Source organism: Trichomonas vaginalis, chromosome VI (assembly GCF_026262505.1).
Source record: "Trichomonas vaginalis G3 chromosome VI, whole genome shotgun sequence".
NCBI classification, from domain to species: Eukaryota; Parabasalia; order Trichomonadida; family Trichomonadidae; genus Trichomonas; species Trichomonas vaginalis.
Window position 1 is genome coordinate 12,691,688 of NC_067208.1, and position 13,992 is coordinate 12,705,679.

At 34.1% G+C, this 13,992-nt stretch overlaps 2 protein-coding genes and 2 pseudogenes across 4 annotated transcripts, besides 2 other annotated features; all 4 read left to right on the top strand.

Moving 5' to 3' along the window:
• The first annotated feature begins 130 nt into the window (after positions 1 to 130).
• Positions 131 to 7,128: a mobile genetic element.
• Positions 188 to 1,067, top strand: TVAGG3_0854240 (annotated as a pseudogene). Its single transcript has one exon. A coding segment is annotated over exon 1 (880 nt).
• Positions 1,220 to 2,830, top strand: TVAGG3_0854250 (protein of unknown function, DUF4106 family; the record flags this gene model as incomplete). The annotated part of the gene is made up of 1 exon (XM_051249392.1): positions 1,220 to 2,830. One exon carries the CDS (start codon positions 1,220 to 1,222, stop codon positions 2,828 to 2,830), a length of 1,611 nt encoding a protein of 536 aa, XP_051084867.1.
• Positions 3,747 to 4,544, top strand: TVAGG3_0854260 (uncharacterized protein; the record flags this gene model as incomplete). Its single annotated transcript, XM_051249393.1, has 1 exon — positions 3,747 to 4,544. One exon carries the CDS (start codon positions 3,747 to 3,749, stop codon positions 4,542 to 4,544), a length of 798 nt encoding a protein of 265 aa, XP_051084868.1.
• On the top strand, positions 4,573 to 5,435 carry TVAGG3_0854270 (annotated as a pseudogene). The gene has a single exon. A coding segment is annotated over exon 1 (863 nt).
• Positions 7,129 to 8,479: 1,351 nt separating the features above from the next.
• Positions 8,480 to 13,992: part of a mobile genetic element that runs on past the window's edge.

Genomic DNA, 13,992 nt, shown 5'->3' on the forward strand with positions numbered 1-13,992 from the left:
TGTACGCAAATACAATAATCCTTTTTACTTACGACCATATAACGTTCAATCTTTGGCTGAACTCGGTGAAAATAAAAGGTTAAATTTCAACAAAACATATAGAAATGAAACATTGTTTAAAGTTCATTCAGAACCTAACCAATATGGAAACAAACCTACTTTTGTTTCTGCAGACTATGGAACTACAATGAAATGGGGTCATAAAGCTAATCCGGATAGGTGGTTCATAAACTTACAACCTCAATTCCAAGAAGTTGTAGACGCAATGGAAGTGAATGGTGAACCAGATATAACGGGTATTTTCAGCGCGGCTTTAATGCCATTGAAAGATATGAAAGATGCAGATATTTTGGACCAGTATGAAATGAACATGGCTGAGGGAAATATAACACCTGACGTTCTAGAACATTTATCTCAAAGAACTACACAGAACCATAGAGATGGTATATTTGGTGAAGAGTTTAGAAAGAAAGTTAGGGAGAGAGAAGGAAGAGAACCTATTGTACATGACCTTGCAAACGAAAGTTTGCAAAATGTCATAAAAACTTACTTTGCAGACAATGAAATGAGAAGGGATGAATATTTAAGAAAACTCAAATGGACAGTACCAAATGAAATGTTAGTATTGAAAAACATGTTCCATGACAAAATAAAACCAACTACAGAAATAAATGACGCAAGACTGAAACGTTGGGTAAAAGCTTTCCCATTCACAAAAGATATTATTGGTTACATGGAAAGAAAACCAGAATGGCTACAAAAACATATATTTGGAAACGAGCTTATTCCATATGGACAAGCTCTGTTTGAAGAGCTTGAACCGGAAACTCAGGAAAGAGTCATGCAAACAATAAGCGAAGACTCAAATACAAACTATGACAAAATCTTTCTAGGATATAGGTTACCTGAGATGGGCGACCAGAGCCCAAAGGCAAAAAGGACATGGGAAATTTACAACATACTAGGTGAACATGAGGCAAAGATGCTACAACTTGAAGCAGAGGGCAAGTTACCAAAAGCGACACCAAAGAAGAAGAGTAGTAGAACAAAGTGAAAGTAGTGAAGAAGTAACTTCATCTAGTGAAAGTAGTGGCAATGAAGGAAAAAGAAGAGTTAAAGATTCAGTTAAAAACTCAGTCAGGAAGAAAGTAAAGCTTGGTCCGAGTGGGTTCTATTATGACATATAAATCCAACTATTCTATATTTTTACCCATATGAAATGTACGCCGCTCAGAATATAACGCCAACAGTTTTGGATGCCATGAACGGAAATGTTTCCGAATGGTATAACGAATGCGATAATGCCATTAGAAGGTCAGAAATAGTTCCTGGAACTTACGAATATACAACTGCTGTTTCTTATGGAAACGTAGGTGAGTTTGGAGAAGGTTCTTCAACAACAGTAGATATTGCTTGCGACAGGTTTCATATTATTTCTATTGACAACTCATTCTTATACGTGGAACAAGACATTGAAATAAAACCTTCTTCCAAGTTGTCTGACAAGAAAGGTTGCAATGGAATTTTCTATGTCGGATACCAATATGCTCCAGAAGTTTTCATGGGATATAAGATATATTCTAACTCTGACTTAGTTCAAACAGTAACATGGGCAAACTATGAATGGTTCGCTTTGAGAAACTCAGTACAACCACAAGCTAGAGAACAAACAGACCAGTATGCAACTATTGAGAAAATAAGAAGACTTGACCCTAACGTTCCAGGAGTTTATGTTAACCTTTCTGGTTCAGATGGAACTGCTGCCACTAAAGTAAAACTGAAACTTAGAGTTCCTTTGTCATCTTTCCTCATCTTCAGGTTTTTAAGATACTTGCCAAACTGGGCAGGAAAAATTTCTATCGAACTTACTCCAAGCAAAAATAACTTAGTCATTGCACCAACACAAGACCCATTCACTATTACAGACGTAAAGGGAACAAATCAAACGTCATTCGTCGAATTTTGCAAAGACAAAGTTGACTTAGACTTTGGTTTCTCAAACTTCAACAATGAAGTAAACTATTATTTCAATGCTGCTGGAACTGCTTGGGACCCAGTTAAGTTCACATGCGAAAAATTTGAATGCAAGAGAATAGAAAGCAGACTTGCAGTCTATATGTTGGACCCAGATATTTCAAATGCTTTAGCTGCCAAATATATTGCAGTTCCACTTATGTTCCCTATACACCAAATATCTGTCAAAGACTTTGCAGGTGAAGTTGGAAACCAAAATCCAGGAGCCGCAGGTGCAAGAACAGATATTGCTTTAACAACTGCAATGAAACATGCAGATACTATGTTTGTACTGTTCAGACGAACTATAAATGACTATTCTTGTTTCTACAACCCTGGTATTAAATATCATATAAACATAGATGGCAAATATTATCCAAGAGAAGAATATTCTACAGTTGAGGATATGAGGTCATACAACTTGACATTAGATGCTATGAACTTTAACAACAACTTCACAACAACTATTAACCCTGAAATGCAAAGTTCTATTATGCCATATGTGAAAGTATGGACTCATACAGGAGGTCAAAAAACTCAATATACAAATGGAGACCGTTCAAACTTTTGGCTTGGCATTCCATTTGCTGACTCAGAAGACTTTATGGGTAGTATTTCAACTGTTGGTACAGTTCAAATACAATATACTGGTGACAGAGACGGTCCAGATGAATTGAGAGCAAAGAAGTTTACAAAACCAATAGCACTTTTCACGGAAGATGCTCTTTTGAAGATTCGTTCGATGAAACCTGCTGGGGCTCCTCAGATTGGCATAACGACAGCTTCCATCGAGCAGATTTTGGCAGCAGGTCAGTAAGTTGTTCTTGAACTGACTTCTCTCCGTCAAATATTGACAGTACGCCAGTTTTGACATAATATTGTATTATAAACTTTCCTTTAGTAATATCTGTAAGTTTTGAAGTTATATATTTTTGTCTGCTTCAAGAACTTTCACCATTTCAGTTATACCAACTTTCTTTGCTTTATGAAAATATTTAGGTTCAGCAAAGACTGCTATTCTATAACATTTTCCATTGTTTGTGTAAAGAACTATTCTGTCAATGTATTTGTATTGTTTGTGAGTATAAACTTTGTTCTGCTTCAATTCAATAAGATATCCGAATACGTCCATCTTTTTATTCTAAGTAAAATGTCATTTCCGAAAAATAGAAGCGTAAGTGTTTCAAAAGGTTTAATGGCGGTGGCAGATGTTAAGTTAAATTCACCAACCCAAACAAACAGTCAAAGTGTTATTGTCAATGTCAAAGACAGAGATGTTGAAGTGGGGAAACCATACGAAGACGAAGATGGTATAACAATTGTTCCTGTAAAAGAACCAACATATCCTGAAGTTAACAGAGACTTAAGTTCTGTTGCAGATATTCGAAACGACTACCAACAACTGAAAGACAAACTTCAAACTCAGGAGAAGATTTGTCAAGCTTTAAGTATAATGTTAAACTTGGGCGAACACAACCCTGTAAAAGTGAACTCATATGTCATTGCACCTCATGAAGTTTTGAAAGAACTATTGAAACTTTTGACAGAGGCAGACGATATAAACATCAAAGAAATAGAACCCGACATTGGTTGCTGTGGTGTTTCATATAATGTCATTGACAAGATATACGTTATGAAAGGAGGTGAAACGTTGAACTTAAAATATAGTTTCCCAGACGTTATAAAAATATTTGACGACCACAACATTTCATTAAAGTTTATTTGCTAAGTAAATGGCAGAAGACATAATGGTTTATACTATTACGACTAAAAACCCTGAGTCATATAATTCTATAACAACAAACTTACAAAGTCCTCAAGGACGATATTGTAAACTAACCTTAAACACAATGACGACTAAAGCCTGTTTTGCTCTTTTGACACCAGAAGACTTTATTGTTGTGAATGGTAAAAAATACTCCTTTGAAGATACTTACTCAGATATACCACCAACAGGTTTTGTTGACTTATTTAATACTTTAAGTACGGGTGTAACATGTGCTGCAACTAGAGCAGGTTTCATTATGTTTGGATGTCCGACTGAGTTTACTATAAACGATATGAGCTATAATACAAAACTTATTTCTGGTTTTTACTACCAACAGTTTCCTATAACAGGAAAAGGTGTCATACAAGGAATGTCTATTCCATTGACATTAAGCACACCAATCTTATATATTGTTTCAAACTTAGGTTCAAAGTGTTATTCGAATGTCGACAGAAACTATTATGACCAAAAGATACTTATGCGTATAAACAATACTTTCTCTGCTGGTTTGCCTATTGTTCATTCGAATGCAGAATTTTCAACCTTAGTGAACTCAAACACTTTGGCAAGTATAACGTTGACATTAGTTGACGCAAACTTTGTTCCTGTAAAACTTTTATGTCCTATGTATTTGTCAATGACGGCAGAAAGTTTCGAATTGGAAGATGCAACTGGTGAAAGTATTGTATTACAAGAACAACTTCAACAACAAATAGCTCAAGAACAACAAATGCAACAAATGGAACAACAAAGTCAAGAATAAAAAAATAATATTTTTTTTTTTTATAAAAATGTACAGAATAGATGTTTCAGATTTTTATGACTTCCAAGCATTCAGAAATATGTGTCCATTTAGAGACTATAACAAAGCAGTCGAGAATTTGAAACGTTTAGTCATTTATGTTGACTCTGCCCCAGAATGTTATGTCATGAAAGAATGGGATGTTGTCTTTAACAAACCAAGAGCAACAATAGTGTCTGAACAAGAATGTAGACAGAAACTTAAGAAAATAAAAGTTGTACAAGTTGGCATGAAGATGTTAGATGCTTGGGATATCTTATTGTCAAAGTTAGAAGATTTTTCAGTTCGAGGTATAAAGTTCTATACACCTTCTCCAAACTTCTATTCTATCTTCACTGGATATAAAATACGAACAAGTAGAATGGAAACACAGTATTATAGAAGCTTGGTTAGACCATGTCAAAGAAATTATATGCAATGGAAACGAAAAGGTTTATGAGTATATCTTATGTTGGTTTGCAAATATCTTACAACATCCAAGTGCTAAAAATGAAACTGCTCTCATTATAATTGGAAAACAAGGAACTGGTAAGAATACTTTCTTTACAGATATTTTGTGCAAACTGTTAGAAGGTTATTCGAATCCGAATATGACAAACTTAGAAAACATCTGTGGCAAGTTTAACTCCTCAATAGAGAATATGAAACTTATAGTTTGCAATGAACTTCAAAGTATAGATACAACAAAAGTTTTGAACTCAGATGCTTTGAAGAGTCTTATAACAGACAAAGTTGGAGTTGTTGAAAGAAAGTATAAAGACCAAAGAGTTTGTGAAAATGTTGCAAACTTCATTATGGTTTCAAACAATGCTGTTCCGATGCAGTTAGAAAGTTCTGACAGAAGATATGTAGTTGTCAGAACGTCAGAAGCTCATATGCAAGATACTGAATATTTTGACGCTTTGTCAGAATGTTTGACATCTGACTTTTACAACCACTTGTTCTCATATTTCATGACATTAGATATTTCTAAGTTCAATCCAAGACAAATTCCACATACCGAAGAGAGACAAACATTGTTAGAAGCAAACAAGAGTGTTTATGAACTGTTCGTAGATGAAACTGACTTTGTGTCATTAGATGAAAGGTCATTGTACGATTCGTATAAACAATATTGTCAAGAGTATGGTTATATGCCAGCGTCTAAACGAACATTCTTGGCAAATGTCAAAAGTCTTTTAGATGTTCAGAATGGTGTATATACAAAGAAAATTTTTTCTGAGTAAATTTTAAAAAAAAATATTTTTTATCCGATAGAAAAGATGACGAAATAGATTTCAGTAAACAAGTACATGTCAGGAGTTAAAGAAGAACTAGACCCATTCACATATTTGAATGTTTATTTCTACCATTTTGAAAAGTCTTCATTCAGCAAAGTTTGGAACATCGAACCAGTTAAGTTTGCTATTGTGACTAAAATGGTGCGAAATTTGAAGACTTAGACATAGAAGGTTTGTTAGCAGTCAAAGAAAGTTTTGACAGAAGGTTCTCAAACCTTAAAGAAGGCAAAGCATACAAACTTGTTATACCTTATGAACCAAAGAAGACAGACGACTATGAATATTATGAGTCTAAAGTTGTAGAAGTTCAAGGTAAATTGGGTAAAAAGCTATTAGAGTCTAAGCCAGTGTTTACTCCTAAAGAGGAAGAGAACATTGACATTGACCCAGAAATGTTCTAAAAATAAAATTTTATTTTTACATGTCAAATTTCTTCTTCGGTGGAATTGGCTCTGGTTCTTTCTTCTCTTCTTCTACTTTCTTTTCTTTCTTTTCTTTCTTCTTCTTCTCTGGTGGAGATATGTCAAATTTCTCAGAACCATATCTATGTAAAAGTTCTTTGTCCTTTAATAGCTCTTCTATTCTGTTTTCTATTTCATCTTCAAGAACAGCGCATGTGTCTTCTTGCATTCTAAGAACTTTTGTTGGACTTCATCTTTCCAATCGGCGTCATCTCTGTCAACAAGTCTGTCATTGACAAATTTTAAGACTGCTCTTTGTAATGTTTTATGGTTCTTGTCATATTCCCAGAAACAGAACTTTAGAACAAATTCACCTTTCTTGTTTACATTATGTAAGGTTTTATGGTCTACAGATGTTTTTGCTGTCGAAAGCTTGTCTCGAATATAGATAGCGAAATCGCTAGACATTTTCTAAAAGATAAAAATTTTAATTTTTCTAAAAATATGTTAGAAAAAGTTTGCTGACATTGACAAGAAATTTGAGAATGTTTTAAACAAGAACAAGAGGAAGTTAGAAAATGCTCAGATAAAGCTATACATGAAAAGTTCTTATTTGCTCAGAATGGTATAACAGGTCTAATTGCACCACCTGGGTCGGGTAAGACTTTCACTTATCTTAAAATGGCTGCACAACAACAAGAACTAGATGAGAAGAACCCATTTTATGAGTTAGTTGTTATTTGTAGTACTTCTGGTCAATTTGACCAAACCGTCAATTCGTTCAAAGATATTATAAAGAAGTCTAAGTTAGTATGTATAAAGGATACTGAGTTGTTAGATTGGATAAAGAAGTACCAAAGAAGAGTTTTTGAAGTATAATGCTATAAATGAGTATATAAATTCGAAGTTTAAAGAACCTAATGAGGAAATGCAGAGAATTTTGTTCATAAACTTACAACCTCAATTCCAAAAAGTTGTAGACCGCAATGGAAGTGAATGGTGAACCAGATATAGCTGGTATTTCAGCGCGGCTTTAATGCCATTGAAAGATATGAAACATGCAGATATTTTGGACCAGTATGAAATGAACATGGCTGAGGAAATATAACACCTGACGTTCTAGAACATTTATCTCAAAGAACTACACAGAACCATAGAGATGGTAATTTGTGAAGAGTTTAGAAAGAAAGTTAGGGAGAGAGAAGGAAGAGAACTATTGTACATGACCTGCAAACGAAAGTTTGCAAAATGTCATAAAAACTTACTTTGCAGACAATAACGAAGAAAGGATGATATTTTAAGAAAACTCAAATGGACAGTACCAAATGAAATGTTAGTATTGAAAAACATGTTCCTTGACAAAATAAAACCAACTACAGAAATAAATGACGCAAGACTGAAACATTGGGTAAAAGCTTTCCCATTCACAAAAGATATATTGGTAACATGGAAAGAAAACCAGAATGGCTACAAAAAACATATATTTGGAAACGAGCTTATTCCATATGGACAAGCTCTGTTTGAAGAGCTTGAACCGGAAACTCAGGAAAGAGTCATGCAAACAATACGCGAAGACTCAAATACAAACTATGACAAAATCTTTCTAGGATATAGGTTACCTGAGATGGGCGACCAGAGCCAAAGGCAAAAAGAGCATGGGAAATTTACAACATACTAGTGAACATGAGCAAGATGCAACAACTTGAAGCAGAGGGCAAGTTACCAAAAGCGACACCAAAGAAGAAGAGAGTAGAAAAAGGAAAGTAGTGAAGAAGTAACTTCATCTAGTGAAAGTAGTGCAATGAAGGAAAAAGAAGAGTTAAAAAACTCAGTCAGGAAGAAAGTAAAGCTTGGTCCGAGTGGGTTCTATTATGAATATAAACCAACTATTCTATATTTTAACCCATATGAAATGTACGCCGCTCAGAATATAACGCCAACAGTTTTGGATGCCATGAACGAAAATGTTTCCGAATGGTATAACGAATGCGACAATGCCATTAGAGGGTCAGAAATAGTTCCTGGAACTACGAATATACAACTGCTGTTTCTTATGGAAACGTAGGTGAGTTTGGAGAAGTTCTTCAACAACAGTAGATATTGCTTGCGACAGGTTTCATATAATTTCTATTGACAACTCATTCTTATACGTGGAACAAACATTGAAATAAAACCTTCTGCCAAGTTGTCTGACAAGAAAGGTTGCAATGGAATTTTCTATGTCGGATACCAATATGCTCCAGAAGTTTTCATGGGATATAAGATATATTCTAACTCTGACTTAGTTCAAACAGTAACATGGGCAAACTATGAATGGTTCGCTTTGAGAAACTCAGTACAACCACAAGCTAGAGAACAAACAGACCAGTATGCAACTATTGAGAAAATAAGAAGACTTGACCCTAACGTCCAGGAGTTTATGTTAACCTTTCTGGACAAACTGCGCACATAAAGTAAAACTGAAACTTAGAGTTCCTTTGTCATCTTTCCTCATCTTCAGGTTTTTAAGATACTTGCCAAACTGGGCAGGAAAAATTTCTATCGAACTTACTCCAAGCAAAAATAACTTAGTCATTGCACCAACACAAGACCCATTCACTTTACAGACGTAAAGGAAACAAATAAACGTCATCGCCGAATTTTGCAAAGACAAAGTTGACTTAGACTTTGGTTTCTCAAACTTCAACAATGAAGTAAACTATTATTTCAATGCTGCTGGAACTGGGACCCAGTTAAGTTCACATGCGAAAAATTTGAATGCAAGAGAATAGAAAGCAGACTTGCAGTCTATATGTTGAGCCAGATATTTCAAATGCTTTAGCTGCCAAATATATTGCAGTTCCACTTATGTTCCCTATACACCAAATATCTGTCAAAGACTTTGCAGGTGAAGTTGGAAACCAAAAGTGCTGACCCAGGTGCAAGAACAGATATTGCTTTAACAACTGCAATGAAACATGCAGATACTATGTTTGAACTGTTCAGACGAACTATAAATGACTATTCTTGTTTCTACAACCCTGGTATTAAATATCATATAAACATAGATGGCAAATATTATCCAAGAGAAGAATATTCTATCAGTAGGATGAGGTCATACAACTTGACATTAGATGCAATGAACTTTAACAACAATTCACAACAACCATTAACCTGAAATGCAAAGTTCTATTATGCCATATGTGAAAGTATGGACTCATACAGGAGGTCAAAAAACTCAATATACAAATGGAGACCGTTCAAACTTTGGCTTGGCATTCATTGCTGACTCAGAAGACTTTATGGGTGTATTTCAACTGTTGTACAGTTCAAATACAATATATGTGTGACAGAGACGGTCCAGATGAATTGAAAGCAAGAAAGTTTACAAACCAATAGCACTTTTCACGGAAGATGCTCTTTTGAAGATTCGTTCGATGAAACCTGCTGGGGCTCCTCAGATTGGCATAAGACAGCTTCCATCGAGCAGATTTTGGCAGCAGGTCAGTAAGTTGTTCTTGAACTGACTTCTCTCCGTCAAATATTGACAGTACGCCAGTTTTGACATAATATTGATTATAACTTCCTTTAGAATATCGGTAGTTTTGAAGTTATATTTTGTCTGCTTCAAGAACTTTCACCATTTCATTATACCAACTTTCTTTGCTTTATGAAAATATTTTGGTTCAGCAAAGACTGCTATTCTATAACATTTCCATTGTTGTGTAAAGAACTATTCTGTAAATGTATTTGTATTGTTTGTGATAAAACTTGTTCTGCTTCAATTCGAAAAGATATCCGAATACGTCCATCTTTTAATTCTAAGTAAAATGTCATTTCCGAAAAATAGAAGCGTAAGTGTTTCAAAAGGTTTAATGGCGGTGGCAGATGTGAAGTTAAATTCACCAACTCAAACAAACAGTCAAAGTGTGTTGTCAAGTCAAAGACAGAGATGTTGAAGTGGGAAACCATACGAAGACGAAGATGGTATAACAATTGTTCCTGTAAAAGAACAACATATCCTGAAGTTAGCAGAGACTTAAGTTCTGTTGCAGATATTCGAAACGACTACCAACAACTGAAAGACAAACTTCAAAACTCAGGAGAAGAGTCAAGCTTAAGTATAATGTTAAACTTGTCGAACACAACCCTGTAAAAGTGAACTCATATGTCATTGCATCATGAAGTTTTGAAAGAACTATTGAAACTTTTGACAGAGGCAGACGATATAAACATCAAAGAAATAGAACCCGAACATTAGTTGCTGTGGTGTTTCAATATAATGTCATTGACAATAATACGTTATGAAAAGGAGGTGAAACGTTGAACTTAAATATAGTTTCCCAGACGTTATAAAAATATTTGACGACCACAACATTTCATTAAAATTTATTTGCTAAGTAAATGGCAGAAGACATAATGGTTTATACTATTACGACTAAAAACCCTGAGTCATATAATTCTATAACAACAAACTTACAAAGTCCTCAAGGACGATATTGTAAACAAACCTTAAACACAATGACGACTAAAGCCTTTTGCTCTTTGACACCAGAAGACTTTATGTTGTGAATGGTAAAAAATACTCCTTTGAAGATACTTACCCAGATATACCACCAACAGGTTTTGTTGACTTATTTAATACTTTAAGTAGCGGTGTAACATGTGCTGCAACTAGAGCAGGTTTCATTATGTTTGGATGTCCGACTGAGTTTACATAAACGATATGACTAAATACAAAACTTATTTCTGGTTTTTACTACCAACAGTTTCCTATAACAGGAAAAGGTGTCATACAAGGAATTCTATTCCATTGACATTAAGCACACCAATCTAATATATTGTTTCAAACTTAGGTTCAAAGGTTATTCGAATGTCGACAGAAACTATTATGACCAAAAGATACTATGCGTATAAACAATACTTTCTCTGCTGGTGCCTATTGTTCATTCGAATGCAGAATTTTCAACCTTAGTGAACTCAAACACTTTGGCAAGTATAACGTTGACATTAGTTGACGCAAACTTTGTTCCTGAAAAACTTTTATGTCCTATGTATTTGTCAATGACGGCAGAAAGTTTCGAATTGGAAGATGCAACTGTGAAAGTATTGTATTACAAGCAAACACTTCAACAACAAATAGCTCAAGAACAACAAATGCAACAAACAAGTCAAGAATAAAAAAAATAATTTTTTTATTTTTTATAAAAATGTACAGAATAGATGTTTCAGATTTATATACTTCCAAGCATTCAGAAATATGTGTCCATTTAGAGACTATAACAAAGCAGTCGAGAATTTGAAACGTTTAGTCATTTATGTGACTCTGCCCAGAATGTTATGTCATGAAAGAATGGGATGTTCTTTAACAAACCAAGAGCAACAATAGTTCTGAACAAGAATGTAGACAGAAACTTAAGAAAATAAAAGTGTACAAGTTGGCATGAAGATGTTAGATGCTTGGGATATCTATTGTCAAAGTTAGAAAGTTTTTCAGTTCGGGTATAAAGTTAATACACCTTCTCCAAACTTCTATTCTATCTTCACTGGATATAAATATAACAAGTAGAATGGAAAGAAAATATTATAGAAGCTTGGTTAGACCATGTCAAAGAAATTATATGCAATGGAAACGAAAAGGTTTTATGAGTATATCTTATGTTGGTTTGCAAAATCTTACAACATCCAAGTGCTAAAATGAAACTGCTCTCATTATAATTGGAAAACAGGAACAGGTAAGAACACATTCTTTACAGATATTTGTGCAAACTGTTAGAAGGTTATTCGAATCCGAATATGACAAAACTTAGAAAACATCTGTGGCAAGTTTAACTCCTCAATAGAAAATAATGAAACTTATAGTTTGCAATGAACTTCAAAGTAATAAACAACAAAAGTTTTGAACTAAGATGCTTGAAGAGTCTTATAACAGACAAAGTTGGAGTTGTTGAAAGAAATATAAAGACCAAAGATGTTTGTGAAAATGTTGCAAACTTCATTATGGTTTCAAACAATGCTGTTCCGATGAAGTTAGAAAGTTCTGACAGAAGATATGTAGTTGTCAGAACGTCAGATTCTCATATGCAAGATACAGAATATTTTGACGACTTAGCAGAAACTTTGACATCTGACTTTTACAAACCACTTGTTCTCATATTTCATGACATTAGATATTTCTAAGTTCAATCCAAGACAAATTCCACATACCATCTCTCCTTCACAACAACATTAGACGTATACTGTATCGATCCGGCTAAGATGGGATGAGATGATTTTAGGAGGATAAGGCTGTAAACTATAATAGCATTATAAAAATTGAATTTATGATAATTTTTAAAAACTAGAAAAAAGTGATTGATCAGTTCACGAGGGTGCGACCGTGACCTGTTTCTTTGTGTTTTTCTGCTGTTTGTTCCTGGGTTGTGTATATGTCTGATGTTAATTGTTTTTTTTATGTGTTGGTGGGGGGTGTGAGAGGAGAGGATTTAAGTTATGAAGCATAGTAATCTGTTGTAAACGAATGTTGTTCTTTTGGTATTGGGAATTTCTTGGATGAACAGAATACTCTAATGTCATGAAATATTGAGAACAAGATGGGTTGTAAAACTATGATGTCAAAGTTTCTGCTAAGTCGTCAAAATATTCAGTAATCTTGCATATGGAATACTTGGACGTTCTGACAACTACATATCTTGCGTCAGAAACTTTCTAACTTCATCGGAACAGCATTGTGTTTGAAACCATAAGTAAGTTGTGCAACATTCTTCAAACTCTTTGAGTCTTGTATACCTTTCTTTCAACAACTCCAACTTTGTCTGTTATAAGACTACTTCAAGCATCTGAGTTCAAAAACTTTTTGTGTATCGTATACTGTTGAAGTTACATTGGCAAACTATAAGCGTTTCATATTCTTCATATTGAAGGAGTTAAACTTGCCACGATGTTTTTCTGAAATGTCAATATTGCGTTCGAATAACCTTCTAACAGTTTGCATAAGATATCTGTAAAGAATGTGTTCTTACGAACTGTTCCTTGATTTCAATTATTATGAGAGCATTTCATATTTAGGCAACTTGGAATGTAGTTAACCATGTTTGCAAGACCAACAATAAGAAACTCATAACTTTTCGGTTTCCATTGCATATTAATTCTTTGACATGGTCTACCAAGCTTACTATAATATTTTCTTTCCATTCTACCTTGTTCATATTTATAATCCAGTGAAGATAGAATAGAAGTTTGGAGAAGTGGTATAAAACTTTATACCCTCGACGAAAAATTCTTCTCTAACTTTGACAGATAGATATCCCCAGACATCTAACTTTCATTGCCAACTTGTCACGACCTTTTATTTGTCTTAAGTTTTCTGTCTACATTCTTTGTTACAACACTATGTCTGCTCTTAGGTTTGTTAAAGACACATCCCATGTTCTTTCTAACATAACATTCTGGGGCAGAGTCGAACATAAATGACTTAAACGTTTTCAAATTCTCGACCTGCTTGTTATAGTCTCAAAATGGCACACTATTTCTGAATGCTTGGAAGTCATAAAAATCTAAACATCTATTCTGGTACATTTTAATAAAAATAAAAAAATATTATTTTTTATTTTGAACATTTTTGTTGTTGCATTTGTTGTTCTTGATATTTGTTGTTGAAGTTGTTCTTGTAATAAAATACTCTTCTACAGTTGCATCTTCCAATTCAAACTTTCTGCGTCACTTGAGCAAATGTACATAGGAAATAAC